The 16,896-nt window shown below is 41.9% G+C and overlaps 2 protein-coding genes and 1 pseudogene across 4 annotated transcripts in view; 2 read left to right on the plus strand and 1 right to left on the minus strand.

The window, feature by feature from the left end:
• Window positions 1-13,103, minus strand: part of C2CD3 (C2 domain containing 3 centriole elongation regulator) — a 122,955-nt gene extending 109,852 nt beyond the window's left edge. For 2 of the 3 annotated variants that reach the window (XR_007130990.1, XR_007130989.1), the window contains exons 1-3: window positions 12,842-13,094; window positions 9,892-10,161; window positions 5,168-5,325 (exon numbers count right to left, since the gene is read on the minus strand). Coding sequence is in view for 1 of the 3 variants with exons in the window: in XM_047754141.1 (XP_047610097.1) it covers window positions 5,168-5,325; window positions 9,892-10,161; window positions 12,842-12,896 (483 nt within the window). In the remaining 2 variants the exon portion in view is untranslated. Of the gene's footprint in view, window positions 1-5,167; window positions 5,326-9,891; window positions 10,162-12,841 lie in introns of all 3 variants that reach the window. The other variant, XM_047754141.1, reaches the window with a different exon arrangement.
• On the plus strand, window positions 834-1,008 carry LOC125112261 (uncharacterized; annotated as a pseudogene).
• A 161-nt stretch (window positions 13,104-13,264) lies between the features above and the next one.
• Window positions 13,265-16,896, plus strand: part of PPME1 (protein phosphatase methylesterase 1) — a 96,306-nt gene continuing 92,674 nt past the window's right edge. Inside the window, exon 1 of the mRNA XM_047752637.1 lies at window positions 13,265-13,611. Within this exon, the coding sequence (XP_047608593.1) occupies window positions 13,511-13,611 (101 nt within the window). The 5' untranslated portion in view covers window positions 13,265-13,510. The remainder of the gene's footprint in view (window positions 13,612-16,896) is intronic.

The raw sequence follows: 16,896 nt of genomic DNA on the forward strand, positions 1-16,896 counted from the left end.
GGCTTTGTTTCGTCCAAGGCAAAAGAATGAAAATTCTGTAATATCCAAACAATGGAACTCAACTCTGCAAAATTGGCTTCTTCCAGTTATTCCATTAACATTTCTTGGGGAAGATTCCTAAGATGGTAGAGTAGTAGGACAGAAAGTTCACCTACTCCCACAGATATATCAAAATGCCTCTACCATGGAGTTCCCGTCGTGGCGCAGTGGTTAACAAATCTGACTAGGAACCATGAGGTTGCGGGTTCGGTCCCTGCCCTTGCTCAGTGGGTTAATGATCCCGTGTTGCCGTGAGCTGTGGTGTAGGTCGCAGACACGGCTCGGATCCCGTGTTGCTGTGGCTCTGGTGTAGGCTGGCAGCTACAGCTCCGATTAGACCCCTAGCCTGGGAATCTCCATATGCCGCGGGAGCAGCCCAAGAAATGGCAAAAAGACAAAAAAAAAAAAAGAAAAGAAAAAAAAAATGCCTCTACCGGAGTTCCCGTCAGGGTGCAGTGGAAATGAATCTGACTAGGAACCACGAGGTTGTGGGTTTAATCCCTGCCCTCGCTCAGTGGGTTAAGGATCTGGCATTGCCATGGCTGTGGTGTAGGCCAGCAGTTGTAGCTCTGATTAGACCCCTAGCCTGGGAATCTCCATATGCCGCCAGGGTGCAGCCCTAAAAAGCAAAAAATTAAAAAAAAAAAAATTAAAAAAAAAATGTCTCTACCTGTACAGTGATTTGCACAGATGTTTTCAGTTTTCCTTGGTATGTACCTAGGATTAGAACGGTGATCATATAGTAACAGAACCACTGGACTGTTTTCTAAGGCGGCTGCATCACGTTTTCCTCCATATTTAAATGATGATACAATAATACTTGTGTGCTTTTTCATTTAAATGTCATTGGGTCTATTGGAGAATTGTTTTGATAAAACTGGATGTGCTGACCCCTGTGATTTCCCCAAATGTGGGAAACTCCTCCGCATAATTTGTGGTAGTGGGGGACTGCGTTCGTGCTTTCCCGACACTGCTGTTTAAAAATACAGACAATGGATGGGAGTTCCTGATGTGGCTCAGGGGTTAAAGGACCAGAGGAGCATCCGTGAGGACTCGGGTTCCATCCCTGGCCTCACTCAGTGGGTTAAGGATCTGGCATTGCCGTGAGTTGTGGTGTATCTCATAGACTGGGCTTGGATCTGATGTTGCTGAGGGGTGTGGCGCTCAAAAGATAAAAAATAAAATAAAATAAAGCAAAAAATAAACACATAAGTAAATAAAATGAAACATTTCTTAACTTGTGTAAGAAGCCATTTATTTGTGTGTTTTTATTTATTTGCTTTTTAGGGCCACACCCATGGCATATGGAGGTTCCCAGGCTAGGGGTTGAATCTGAGCTACAGCTGCCGGCCTACACCACAGCTCACAGCAACGCTGGATCCTTAACCCACTGAGCCAGGCCAGGGATTGAACCTGCATCCTCATGTACACTAGTCAGATTTGTTAACTGCTGAGCCACGACGGGAATTCCCCAATGGGTGTTTACTGAATGGTTATTTTTATATCTTATACATCTAAGATATCTTTTGGTATATCTATCTCTATTTAATAAAAACATAAACATTAAATGAAATAAAAGTACAGTGCCTAACATGTAGTAGGCATGCATATGACAAATGTTGATAAAAAAGTTATCAGCATGAATCCCTCCAATGTTGTCCATCTCAAAATATTTCTCCTCTTTCCCTTATGGCTATAGTTCCACCATTCCAAAGGCAATCCCTATCAGCTGTGTTCATGATAGAAATTCATTCCTGGAGTTCTTGTTGTGGCTCAGCAGAAAGAAATCCGACTAGGAACCAGGCAGTTGCGGGTTTGATCCCTGGCCTTGCTCAATGGGTTAAGGATCCGGTGTTGCCGTGAGCTGTGGTGTGGGTCACAAGCGCAGCTCGGATCTGATGTTGCTCCGCTGGGAACCTCCATATGCCATGGGTGCGGCCCTAAAAAGCAAAAAAACAAACAAACAAAAAAAGAAATTAAGAAAGAAATTCATTCCCATCTAATGCTGTTCATGACCCGACTGGCTCAATTATCCTATTTTCAATCTCTTTCTTCACTTGCTTTCTCGGTCTACAAAGCAGATCTTCTATACTCGAAAAAAAGGTCAGCAAACTCATTCGGCAGAGGGGCAAAGAGTAAATATTTCGGGCTTTATTGCACATTCTTCTTTTTTTAAATGATGCTTTAAAAATGGTAATGGTAAAAACCATTTTTATTTGGAAGGCCAGATTTGATTTACTGGGCAAAGTTCGCCAGCCTCTGTTCTCAATTCTCCTACCTACCATCCACACTCCTCTCTTCAGTTCGAGTACATTTGGCCTGTCGCTGTCATGCATCTAAGTGCCATGCTAAGTGTTTCCGTATTTTTTCATATCCTCTAATCCCCATAAGAGTGTTACGAGGTACAAATGTTACTATCCTCCTTTTACAGAAGAGGATACAGATCAACACCAGAAATGCTTTCATCACCAATTTCTCTATGTCCAAATCTGGTGCTATTTTCTTTGGATCACATCACCTCTCCCTCTCTTCACTGCCATTACCTGAAAAACAGAACTCTCCATTATTTTTCCTTCCTCGCTGTAATTACTTATTCCATAATCTTCTAAAATCTAACCTCTGCCTCCAAGGTTTATCAACAGATCCAACGACATTTAAACAAAAAAACACACAAGTATTATTGTATCAGCTAACATTTAAATAAGGAGGAAAAAATGATGCAGCCGCCTTAGAAAACAGTCCAGGAGTTCCTCACAGTTAAACGTAGTTACCGTATGATCACCATTCTAATCCTAGGTACCTACCAAGGAACACTGAAAACATCTGTTCACAAAAACCTTGTATGCAAGTGTTCAGAGCATTATTCAAGATAGAAAAGTGGAAACAACCCAAATGTCCATCAAGCGAAGAATGGTTACACATGTGCTATATCCATACGATGGAATGTTATTCAGCTATAATAAAGGAGATTCATGCCACGACACGGATGAACCTCGAAAACTTACTCTAAGTGAAAGAAGTCAGATACAAAAGGCCACATATTATATCACATCATTTATATGTAATGTCCGGAATCGGCAAATATACAGAGACAGAAAGTAGAGGAGCTCCTGCTGTGGTTCAGCGGTTATGAACCCAACTAGTATCCATGAGGATGCGGGTTCCATCCCTTGCTCAGTGGGTTAAAGGATCCGGCATTACTATGAGCTGCGGTGTTGGTCGCAGAAGTGGTTTGGATCTGGGGTCACTGCGGCTGTGGTGCAGGCCGGCAGCTGCAGCTCCGATTTGACCCCTAGGCTGGGAACCTCCATATGCTGCAGGTCTGGAGGTAAATTAGTGGAGCTGGTGAAAGGGAAAAAGGGGAATGACTGCTAATGGGTATAATGTTTCTTTCTGAGGTGAAAAAATGCTCTGGAATTAGATAATAGGGATGGTTGTACTAACTTGTGAATACATTAAAAACTACTGAACTGTATAGTTTAAAAGGGTGAATTTAATTCTCTTGTCATCGATCCAAAACAATTCTTCTGTGTTGCTACACAGTAACTGCGTAACCTTATCTTTTACGGAAACAAACTATTCTGCTAATAGACTATGATTTTAATATTGTTGAATAAACCGTTTTCATTTTTCAATATTAGTTTATTTCCATAACCTCTCCTAAGCATATTACTTCCCTCTTTTTATTAAAATTCATTAAGATAAGTCCTTGGAGATAGAATTACTGAGGTAAATTATAAATGATAATTTTCATGGCTCTTGAAACATAATATCAAAATTTTTTTAGGTTTGATGTAAATTTATACCATTATCAGAAAAGTAGGAGTAAACCAGTCTGATTTCACCATGAAGGTACCACTATATGGTGTCGCTATTTTTTAATATATTATAAATTAGAAATACAATAGAATATAGAAAACGTTAAAGTCCTTTCCCTTAGATAAATGTATTTCTACACTTGATTCTCGTCCTTTGACACAATTACGTGCTTGTGGTTTTAGAACAGGTTCTTACATCTGGTAATGTTATATGTTCTTCCCTCATCTTTTCAGAACTGTTTCTCACATCCCCATTTAAATATCTATACATATTTTAGAACTGATTTGACAAGGTGTAAAACTCACGAAATTTCTAAAGGATTTGAATACTCGGAATTCTCTAGGAAGAAGTAAAGTCTCCCTCCAAAGGGGACGGTTCTATGTTCTTTCTCACCATCCTGCACTTATCTATGGTGTACGTGGATCACGCTGGGTTCTACTTGTTACTCTCTTCTATTTCCACCTACCTGACTGTGAAAAACTAAATAAAAGGACCACCTTTTATCTCTATATCCTACATTACTGGCCCATAAGAGCAAATCAAAAAAAAAAAATGTAGGCTGAACCAATGAATACTGCTTAGATGAGTCAAAAATTAGTGCTTGGCATTATGTCAAGAACTATGGCAAAAACAAAGTAGAAAAAGTTGTCCTGTCTCTCAGAGAATCTAGAAACTAAAAGGAAGGAAAATTAAAGGGAAAGTATACATACATAATTTTGGAGACGATGTAGGATTATTACTGAACAATGATTACGTAATTCATGTTACTGTGAACGGAATAAAGAGTACAGAGAAGAATGAGCTCCGCAGTAGGAGCTGCGAAGGATGCTTGGAGCTTGAGCTGGGCAGCAAAGCACTACGAGGATGTGGATAGGAGTTCCCACTGTGGCACAGTGGAAACGAATCCGACGAGGAACAATGAGGTTGCGGGTCTGACCCCTGGCCTCGCACAGTGGGTTAAGGCTCTGGCATTGCTGTGAGCCATGGTGTAGGTTGCAGAAGTGGCTCGGATCCTGTGTTGCTGTGGCAGTGTTGTAGGCCGGCAGCTGTAGCTCCGATCGGACCCCTAGCCTGGGAACCTCCGTATGCTGTGGGTGTGACCCTAAAAAGACAAAAAAAAAAAAAAAAAGGAGGATATGGATAAATGGGAAGTAAGTACATAAAAGTCTTTGAGTAAAAACATGAATGAAGGCATGAAGTGGGAATGTGCATGGTGCATGGCAATCATGGACCTACCCATTCTACAAACACACTCGACTCTTTGTGTCTCAAAAGTTTTATTCTAGGTAGCAAAGAATTATATTTTTACCTGGAGTTCTCCAAGTTTCTTAGATGTTTGTGAAACGATGGCAAAAAATCCACTGATGTGATGGGTTGGAGAGAGCTGGGCTAGTCCACTGATCTGAACTCTCCCAACTGGAAGATGTTCGAGTTTGGTGATCACCTCCAGAACCAGCACAGCCATATCTAATCACAAACATTAAAACAGATATTAGTTTTTTTGGGGGGAAGTGGGCAGAGAGGTATACATTATCAAATTTCTTTACTTAAAAAACTCATTTTATTTTCAAATAAACTACACTTATCATATTATATCATTTGGGGGTGGGGGAGAGTGAACCCAAGATCAAAAGAACAACAAAGTTTTAGAGAAGAATAATGACAAATACCTCATATGGAAAAAAACTTACATAAAAATATCAAGTGTTTGATAAGGGAAATATCTTTAAAAGAGGGTTTTTTTTTTCTCTTTTCTTTTTACACATTTGGCAAGTACTCAGGCTTTGGTTTTGACATAAAAAAGCAACAATTAGTAGTTTTAAAATTCTGACCATTTCTAACTTTGAACTAGACAAAGGGCTTCTCCTGTACAGATGCATGGGTCGGTCGCTGCTTCTCAGGAGTATTTTATTGCTTACTCCTCAGTTACATGTGGAGCACTGAAATGCTGAGAGCACTCAGAACTATGAGGAATGGAAATAACGCCTTAAGTGTATTCTTCAACTGGTTCCTTAGACTTAACGTCTTCATGGTCCTAATTTATAGCAGGAGATATACAACGTGTGCATATGCAATCTGGGATTATGTCAGGGCAGTATAACTTCTGAATGTTTTCTTCCAAGCTTGAGAAAATGGTTCATTTTCACCATGTGCGCAATACTGTAGTGAAAAGCGCACTGGATTTATAATTAGAAGACCTATGATTGTGCTGTGGCTCCAATGTTCACAAGCTAGTTCCGCGTAGGCCACAGCTGTCTATATAACAGGCATCATGATATCCGCATCGCAGCTGTGTGGGGAACAGGAGGGCTGTGAGTGGAACACACAGCACAGGATCCCTCTCGCACAGCGTTGCTGAATGGTTGTTATATGACCTTCGGCAAATTAACGTATCACAGGCCCTGTCTTACGTACTCATGAGGTTACCTGAAAATTCGATGAGCTAATAGATGTAAAAGTGCTTTGTAGACGATAACGCACATCTATAGAATAGGGAAATGTACCAACATTTGTTGGCTATTTACTAACAGCCAGGCTCGCTTACGTCTATTTCATTTTTTAAAATAAATCTATGATACAGCTGTTTCTGTCCCCATTAGAAGATAACACGGAGGCTCAGAGAGGTCGTGTAACACTAGTTTGCCCGCATTTAAAGTGACAAAACTGGGCTAACACTCAGTTCCATTCAACTATAAAGCCCATGACACCAGGCTGCTTCATTATTTATTACCTCTTGGGAGAAAAAACTTCATTCCTAAAAGACTGCTGACCTCTATCCTTCACTTTTGCTTTTGTGGTGGAATTAGAATCCTTACTGTCCAGCAGTCTTCCTACTCCCATTGCCTTTCATATTCCTTCTAAATGAATCCTATCTGATTAAACAGAGGCAAAAATTAAGTTAGAAGGGTCAGGGAAGTATCATAATTTTTTCAGTTTCTACTCTAACCTTCCCATGCTCCAGACATTTTCAAGGCTGCTACTTCCTGTAAAGAGATAAAGGGTAGAGGAGGAAAGCTAGAAGAAAGTTTGAGGCATACCTTAGAATCCTCTATTTCCTGGGCAGTATGCATAGCACAAACATTAATGATCTTGCAGTCACAGCACCCTTGAAATTAGGGGTAGTGTTAGGGTGACCGTGGCTAAGTCACTTTTAACTCTGAAGCTCAAGTGCAACACTTCGAAAATGAGTGATACCCACTGCAAATGTACAGAGCCTCAAGGAGGCACTTCCAGGTGGCTTCCTCTTTTTCCTCCTACTGTATTTTCATTTTCATGAAACTAAAAGTTTTTAAAGATTTAAGTTTTTCTCATTAACTAAAAACTTTCCGTATTTAACATGTTTTTGTAATTGCCCTAAGTTCTGTTTGGAATAAGACGAAGTAGATAAAATGAATAAAAAAAATCCTCCTACCTACTTTACAGAATATTTTTCATATCAAGTAAGATGATGGACTTGAAAGAATTTTATAAAGTATAAAATTCTATACATTTTCACTTGTTCCCATATATTATCTTTATCTGAGGATTTCTTTCTTTTTTTCTTTTTACAGCCATACCCGTGGCACATGGAAGTTCCCAGGCTGGTGGTTGAATCGAGCTGCAGATGTCGGCCTACACCACAGCAACATGCAATCCGAACCATGTCTGTGACCTACACCACAGCTCACGGCAATACTGGACCCTTAACCCACTGAGCGGAGCCAGGGCTCAAACCTGCACCCTCACGGATACTAGTTGGGTTCTCAACCTGCTGAACCACAATGGGGCCTCCGTGATTTTTTTGGCAGCACTCACAGCATGCAGAAGTTCCTGGGCCAAGGACTGAATCTGAGCCACAATAATGACAATGCCAAATTCTTAACCACTAGGCCATCCAAGAACTCCCTGAGGATTTAATATAATCCAATTATTGCCTCCCTCTTTCCAGCCTGGAAAGATTTATGTTTCATGCTAATGACAACATATTCATTAGGTTATCCATTTTATTTTCTTTTATATGAACTATGCAAACAAAAGAGTACATAAAAGAATAACAATAAGGAGTTCCTGTGATGGCTCAGTGGAAATCTGACTAGCATCCATGAAGATGTAGGTTCAATACTTGGCCTTGCTCAGTGGGTTAAGGATCCAAAGCTGCCGTGGAGCCGTGGTGTAGGTGGCAGATGCGGCTCAGATCCTATGTTGATGTGGCTGTGGTGTAGGCCGGCAGCTGCAGCTCAGATTGGACCCCTAGCCTGGGAACCTCCATATGCCATGGGTGCGACCCTAAAAAGAAAAAAAAAAAAAAGAATAACAACAAAACAAATGCCTGCCACATAGCTCAAGAAATAGTTATGCTTTTTCCAAGTTTTCAGCTAGAGCACGCTCTCGTGTGAACTTACATCTGACCTCTTGTGTCTTCATTTTCTTTTTTTTCTTTTTATTTTTTTACTTTTCTTTTTTTTTATTACTCAAATGAATTTACCACATCTGTAGTTGTATAATGATTATAACAATCTAATTTCACATTGTGTCTTCATTTTCTAACAGGCATATTATACTCAGGTCTGGAGCTGGGCCATCACCCATCTGTTTCCTATTCAAATCCTATCTTCTTCAGGGGTTTTTTCCCTAACTAGAATCATGCAATTCTAGTCCTGGCCCGTTTGCTTGTTAATCCTTCAATTTACTAACGGGATAATTAAGGCCCAGGGAGATGAAACAGCTGCTCAAAGTTAAGCAGAAAGGCAGTGCAGAATAGAGGCAGGGTTTAAGTTTAGGTTTATAGTACGTAGAATATCTCTGGGTATCTTTTAACAGCTCTAATCACTTTCCACCTACTACAGTTAACTACTGTACTAGTCACTTCCGTGTGAGTTTAGTAGAATTAGACACCATTCTGATTAAATTTTTGGATTCATTTTTGGACTCTCCACAGTGCCTAGCACAATGTCTAACACAAACTAAATGCTCAATGTACATTTTGTGAATAACTGAAGTCTTTGTTCTCTGTATCTTGATGTCTTCAAAATTTTCTTCTGGGAAGAATGTCAAGTTAAGGGCAGGTTAATCTTTAATTAGCCTTTGGTGTTGCAGTTCTCTTAGCCCAACACTGTTTATGTGCTAAAACTTAATCTTTACTGACTTGAACTGAATTGACTTGATAAGTTACTCAGCCATCCAAAATGTGTTTATGCGAAAGCTTGATCACATAGAGAACTAACACAGAACTTTTAGAATGCTTTCCTTGAAGAGAAATGAAGAAATTCTGGCTCTGCAGAAGGAGCTCCCTTCTCCTTTCTTTACCGACTCACTAAACCACTCATTTGGTATTTAACATGTATTATCTCATATTATCGGTAAACTTTCTATCTCTACCTTCTTTTCTTGAGCCCCAGAACAGAGACTACAGTTATTACTTGAAGCAGCGTGGTGTGGTGATAAGTGCATGAGTTTTGGTGTCAGAAAGTGGGTTTAAATCTAATTTTGTCATTTATCAACTACGTAACCTTAGAGAGTATTAATTTCACCTCTCTGAACCTTAGTTTCATTGTCTATAAAAAAGAGAGAATATCTATCTTGCGGGGTTATTCAGGATTAGAAATAACATATGTTATCAATTGCTAGCACACAGTACACTCTCAAGTGGCTATAAAACCTCTTCTACTCCTCGATAATTAGCAACGCCACAGGAGTTCCCGTGTTGGCTCAGTGGAAACGAACTGACTAGTATTCATGAAGATGCAAATTCGATTCCTGGCCTTGCTCAGTGGGTTAAGGATCTGGCATTGCTGTGGTGTAGGTCGCAGATGCGGCTTGGAACTGGCATTGCTGTGGCTGTGGTGGAGGCCAGCAGCTAGAGCTCTGATTCGACCCCTAGCCTGGGAACCTCCATATGCCGCAGGTGGGGCATCCAAAAGACAAAAAAATCCCCCCCAAAAAAAGACAAAAAATAACAATACCACAGACACTAGGTACACAGTAATACTTATCTAACATGACCACTTGCTTCTTATTTGGCCTACAGGTAAAATGATAAGACGCACACTATACCTGTTAGATAGGAGGTAAACTGCTTTGGACCACAGCGGATAGCGTAACGTGTAGTTGTTCTCACAGCTTTTGGCTCGGTCTGCAGTGCATCCCTGGGACAAAAGATGGTTCCTTCCGATGTTTCTCCCCACCATCTCACTCGAACAAGTACGCAAGCAGGAGGCTTTGCAATCTTCCATATGACTTTATTAACAGTGAGTTTTAGAAAGCAGCGGAGCTGGCCTTCAACCAGGGGCGGGAGGCTCGTAGATGGAGAAATGTCACTCAAACCTGGGGAGAAATCCAAGAACATGAAGTCAAAATTTATTCTAAATATAGAAAACACATAATCTCCTTTTTGAATGAAAACACACAAAAATATTTCAGTCTCTATGGAGAAATGGCTTGTTCTCTTTATTCTAATATATGAGAAGTAACTAGCAAACCAGACCACAGAATAACCTATCGGATCACTTAACCCACCTTGACAGTCTGCATTTAGGCTTTGATTCAGGTTATTTTAAGTAAAGACCACACCAACTTAAGACCTGCTAATACGAACTCCTCTTTCATTGAAAGGCACCAAATGAAAAATACAAATACAATGATACAATATATAGGTTTAAGACATCTTTGAAGTAGTTGAAATTTTTCTTCCAAATACTATTTTTTGGATCATTGCCGTGTCCACAGTTTTTAAGACGATGCAATCTTTAGCTAATTCTCTTACTTTAAAACCATCATTAAACATAAAATAGTAACAAATCCCTTCCCTCAACTCTCAAATGGTTAAGTCTACACAATACAACTTGGCATTTCAGTAACGACCACCTTAAACTGCCTGTGCCTTTTCCCGCCAACATCCTAAGTCAATGCAGGCAGAAGCTATCATCTTCACATCCTGCCATTATTTTTCAGCACAGTGTTGGGTTCATAATTATTGGCCTTTATAATATTTATTGGATTTCAGAGGGATAAAATGTAAATGAGAAATTAAAACGACGTTTCTATAAAGCTTTCCTTTCATGACACTGAGTACCTTCCATTCACAGTGTCTTGTAACCGTAACTTACAGGAAATTGAAGAACGCATTCCAGAGTTCTGGTTGTGGCTCAGCAGGTTAATAACCCAGAGCAGTGTCTGTGAGGATGAGAATTCGATCCCTGGCCTTGCTCAGTGGGTTAAGGGTCTGGCCTGCCACAAGCTGCAGTGTAGTTTAGGTCACAGATGCAGCTCGTATTGCTGTGGCTATGGAGGAGGCCGGCAGCTGCAGCTCTAATTTGACCCCTCACCTGGGAACTCACATGTGCTGCAGGTGTGGCCATAAAAAAAGGAAAAAAGAACTCATTCTTATATTACACACACCTTTCTATTCCTTTTTTTTCTGGGGAGTGGTCATGCCTCCCCAGAAGAAAATATATTGGAAAGCATCAGATAAGGAATTTATGTTAGCAATTCTTTGGATTTCTAAAGCCAACACCCTCTCTGCTTTCTTTAGTAAAGAAAAGACTCACCATATAGCTAGTTTCAGTATAAAAATTATACACAGGTATGCACATGAGCATTACTGTATATGCATACGGTATATAGTGAGAAGGACATTCTTATGTTATTTCTATTTTGATTTTCCTCCTAGCAACCAAATATGCTTGACTGGTTTGACACAGGGAGCACGAGCACTGCACAGTTCCATGCTTCTGTTTCATATCCTCCCATCATTCCTAGAAGGAAAGGCATTGCCTCAAAACTGAGTTATTGTTACACAGTGTGGATAAGATTCATCCCCAAACTTCAGCTTTCATTCTTAACCTAATGGCCTAATGCACTATCACGAGTCCTAATACCGCTTTGCCTATAATATAAATAGGCAGACTCACCCAGGATTTTTTGTTTTGGTTTTTTTATATGTTTTTTGAAGCAGCCCTGTAGAGATTCAGTTTCGTTTCCTGATCTGTCCTGGGTTCCCAGGGTGACTGTTCTTGCTGCAGCTAACACTTTCCTGGTCTCTTGGTGAGCTTGCTTCTCCTTGAGCATGCTAACCTGGTAAGGTTCTCTTGCTACACACTCTTTCATCTTAAATCCTTCAGAGAACTTCATGCCCTCACAACCCCGGCAACCCCCACCACTCCCCAGCTTTTCTTCCTCTTTCCTTCACAACTATCCTTTCCCTACTCCCAGCTGTAGCCCTGGATGCTTTATGATCGTCTCGCCTTCAGTCATTCAACTAACATTTACTGAGTCCAGCTTTGTGCTAGTTCTTGGGGATTCGGCAACGTATTAAACATGATCCCTGCCCATTAGGATCACTGATATACTCTCCTCTACAACTTATTTTTTTTCCAGTCCTGTGTGGCCTGCAAAACTACACCCTCCCCACCCCCATCCCCAACCCACGTCTGACTTTATCAAAAACACTCCTAAATCATGGGGATTTAAGTACAGCACAGTGACTACAGTTAATTATAGTGTATTGTCTATTTGAAAGTTGCTAAAGGGTAGATTTTAAAAGTTCTCCTCACAAGGAAAAAAATATTTGTAACTATGTCTGGTGATGTATGCTACCTAGACACGAACTCATTTCGAAATATGTACAAATCGTTATATTGTACAGCTGAAACGAACAATGTTATATGTCAATTATAATCTCAATTTTTAAAAAGTAAAAAGCAAAACATTCCTACAATTTTTTTTGGTTCCCTTCCTCTAGAAGCGTCCCCTTTTAATCCTCACTTCATTTACTCATTTTTGCCCCCTACTTCGGCCACTATTTCCTTTCCATTCGCAGGAGAGCCAAACGCCCTGTCTTTTCAATCTTCTGATTCCCTGGTTATTCTCCCTTCTCCATCCCTTTTTTAAAAAACAGGCGGCTGTGCGTATGGGAGGGGTGGGGGTGGCGGGGAGTCTGCCTAGAACTTCTGGCACCCTGCTCCCCTAACTCCGCCCTACCACTCTGCCCTCAACCTTTCGTTACCTCTCTTCCCGCGGCTGCGGCCGGCCCCAGGCCCCTGGGCTTTCCGTTGTTTCATGGCGAGCCCGCGCTCCTCTTCATCAACTCAAATCCGGCCACAGCACCCAAGCCGTAACCTCCCGCCATCCCTTCCCACCGCGCTTGCGTTCCCCAGCAACTGGCGCCGCTGGGCAGCCTGGGAGGCAGGAAGAAGCGACTCTTTCTCTAACAGTCCCCGGGAAGCCATGAGAAAGAAAGGCGGCAATACCCCTTCAGGCCAGGAGACTACAACACCCAGAATGCTTTGCTACACTACCTCCGCGAGGTTGGAGACTGTCTCCTCCAGCTGCGCACGCGCAAAGGGATACTCCCTTTGAGGACTCCATTGCCCAGGGTGCATTGCTTTCAGGAGCACTTCTCTTTCCGTCTGGGATCGTCAAGTTCTCCGCTTGGGGTCTGAGGGGTCCGAGACTCCGTTACCCAGCTCCCTTTGTGAAGTGCTGTTGCGCACTTCCGGTGGAAGCGCAAGGCGAGGGGGTGGAGTCTACGGAGCCGGTGGGCGGTGCTGCCGGTAGCTGGGTGCTGTCCAAAGGCTACAGGGCGTCGCTAGGGGAGCGAGCTGTGACCGGTTGGGCCGCTCTTAGCGTGGGACGGAGCTTCGGCTACAGTTCGGCTACCTGCGGCCTCCCCTTCATGTCGGCCCTCGAGAAGAGCATGCACCTCGGCCGTCTGCCCTCTCGCCCGCCTCTACCCGGCAGCGGGGGCAGTCAGAGCGGAGCCAAGATGCGAATGGGGTACGTGACCCATACCCCTTCTCCCTAGAGGCCAGGCCCCGGCCATTGGAGAATGGTGTCTCTGGGCGTTTAGGGCGGCACGACCAGGAGGGCTCAGGAGGGGAGAAGATGTTGGCGGCGGCCTGGAGACGTTTAGATGAAGTAGGAGGTGGATCTGGGGACTATGGGAGGCGCCAAGTCAATGGAATTGGAGGACAAATAGTATTGGAGGGAGGGGAATGAGGCAAAGATTGAAGAGGCTGAGAGGATCGTGTAAGAGAGGTAATGAGGCACCCCCAGAAGAAGGGGTGGAGGAGGTTTGAGAAAAGGGAGATGAGCGGTGACAGAGGTGGAGGGAAGTCTGCCAGGGAGGGCTGAGAGAAATGGGAAATGACAGAGAAAAGTTGAGGGGAATTAGAAGAACCAGGGAAATATTTGGGAGGCGTAAGAAGACTGTGAACACTAGGTGTTAGAAAAAGCCGACGGAAAGCGAGAACACCTGAGGCAAGGTTGGAGCAGACAAGAGAAACAGGGAGCAGAAGGTTCTAGAGAGAGTTCCTAGAGGTGTAAGAGGCAGATTCAGGGAGTGAGAGGGCGACTTGGAGATTAGGTCTCTTAAGGGGTACCGCGCAAGGGTGGAGAAGAGGCCAGAGGAAAGGTGGAGAACATAGTCCAGAAGACTGTTGGGGTGAGATGTGCGGGCGGAAATAAGGGGAGGAGGGCTGAGGGCCTTAGGGGCTGACCAGGGGCTCCACAGACGGAGAAATGACTAGGAACAGGGTTCAGTGAACGGAGTGCTGCAGAGCTAAGTCCAGGAAGCATAAAGAGGACGATTTGGGCAATTGATTTTTTCTGGGCTAATACATCTGATGGAAGCTATGTTTGGGTCTGATAAGATTCAATTAACAGAGTATGGAGTGTAGCCACTTAAAGTGTTTTAGGGGAAACCTTCCTTTACTGGGATGGGAGGAGCTGTATTGGCTTTGGGAGTTTTAGGTTATTGAATGGCTTGTGCCAGGTTCGGGGGTATGAAGGTGTAGAAGAGAGAGTATAACGTGTTGAACATGGGAGAGGTAGTTATTTGAAACAGAGGTAATTGAACAGGGAGTTGGTTTTGCGGAGTATTTGTAGAATCAGGATTCTGGAGACTAGTGACTGTAAAGAAAAAAGGGGTAGGAAAAATACTTAGGTCTGAGGTAGTCAAGTGTATGTGTTTGGGATTCTAAAGATAGGTTGGTAGCTATTTTTGGAATCAGGACTAGAGAAGAAAAACCTTAGATTCTGAAGAGATATTATGTACAAAAAATGATCAAAAAGGAGATGAAGGTAAGATAGGTAATGCTGTGAAAGCAGGTCCTAGAAACAAAGAGAAAGGAGAGTCCTATAGATTAAAATAGGTAGAGGGGTGGTTAGAATGGTTGGAAAAACCAGGAAACTTTGAGGTAGAGACCTATGAGACACAGTAGAAAACCGAGAAAATTTTCACGGAGAAGATAGGTCCAAGGATGCACAGTACAAAGAGGTGATGGAAGGCTACATGTAAGATAAAATGAAGATTGTTTTAGCTTTGATAGACAGTAAGGTAGAACTGTAACATGGAGGACCTGGAAGTTGATCTATAACAGATTATTTGGGAAAAATTAACCTGGAGAGTAAAATTAATGTAACATTTATTGTTGATATGTATCTTGGTTGCTGTCTTAAACTAAACTTTGATCTTTCAGTATTCCATCACTCTTCACTAAAAGTACATAAAAATGTTAGTTTTTAAATAACTATGCATGCTTCAGATAAGTTTAATTAGAGTTTAGCTTCTCATTTTGTCAAAACAAGTTCTCTGAAGATGAACTGAAGAAGAGAAAATAAAATACTAAGAGAAAAAACCATCTACCGATTAGAAGATTATTAGTAACTTCAGCTGATTAAATAGATGCTTTGGTCTTTTTAATTTAGGTTAATTGCTTATCCTGGAATGTAAAGTTCTTTAGAAAAATGCTTCTTTATAGTATGGTGAAGAGAAGAGCATATGTTGGTGAATTTTATGTGGTCTTCAAGTAGTTTATTTTCCTGGATTTTTATTTTCTTCTTTCTTGGAACATAGGCATGCCTCATGTAAGTCTCATGTCAGTGATAATATAGACTCTCCCCACTAGAATCATAAAGGTCGAAGAGAGCTTTGAGGTGATCTTACCACTTCACTGTATATTTGGGGAAACAGACTTGGAGAATTCTCTATGCTGTAAGGTGAACTAAGAGGCAGGTATTTTCTTTTGATAAATGAAAAACCAGAAACTCAAATCTTCCTCACACTATGGCACCCTAGAAGCTTAGCAGTAGAGCCACTAAGGACTAGGATTTGGGGCTAGGACTTGACTCTGAGACTCATTGTGTGTTTTGGATTCAGAGTTGTTATCATTGACAATACTTAAATTTGAGTTGTGTATCTTATTCCTTCACAAATACTCTAGGATTCAGTGCCCCCCTTTCCTCAGTCTTTTCGGAAGTCTCATTTCCACCAATTTCAAATCATCCTTCTTTATTTCTAACTTCTGCTCACTTGCCTTTTTTTTTTTTCCCCTAAATCTTCCCATCTTCTCCCCTCCCCAGTCTGTCTCTTGTTCTCAGGTTGGACCTCTTCCTTTGACAGCTTCTTATATGACTTATTCTTTCAACTGTTTTTCATAATCTCTTGCCTTCAGTTTCATAAACCTTATTTTGATATGTTTGCATATTCAGGATGGTTTTGAGGGGGTTTTTTGTTTGTCTTTTTGCCATTTCTGGGGCCGCTTCCCGCTGCACATGGAAGTTCCCAGGCTAGGGGTCCAGTTGGAGCGGTAGCTGCTGGCCTATACCAGAGCCACAGCAACACGGGATCTGAGCCGTGTCTTCGACCTACACCACAGCTTACTGTAACGCCGGATCATTAACCCACTGAGCAAGGCCAAGGATCCAACCCGCAACTTCTTGGTTCCTAGTCGGATTCGTTATCCACTGAGCCATGACGGGAACTCCTGAGTTTTTTTCCTTGAGTTTCCATTAATTTAATTTTTCCAATTCAATTTAATAATTCCAGAGTATTGATGGATACATGGTTAGTACCATGTGCTAGGCATTGTGGTAGTAGCTTTATGTATGTTATTTTATTTAATCAGCCCACAATTTTGCAAGGTAGTTATTGCCCTGCATTTGTAAGTAAAGAAATTCAGGGAGTTCCCGTCGTGGCGCAGTGGTTAACGAATCCGACTAGCAACCATGAGGTTGCGGGTTCGGTCCCTGCCCTTGCTCAGTGGGTTAATGATCCGGCTT

The sequence above is a fragment of the Phacochoerus africanus genome, chromosome 11 (genome assembly GCF_016906955.1).
Source record: "Phacochoerus africanus isolate WHEZ1 chromosome 11, ROS_Pafr_v1, whole genome shotgun sequence".
Taxonomy (NCBI): domain Eukaryota; kingdom Metazoa; phylum Chordata; class Mammalia; order Artiodactyla; family Suidae; genus Phacochoerus; species Phacochoerus africanus.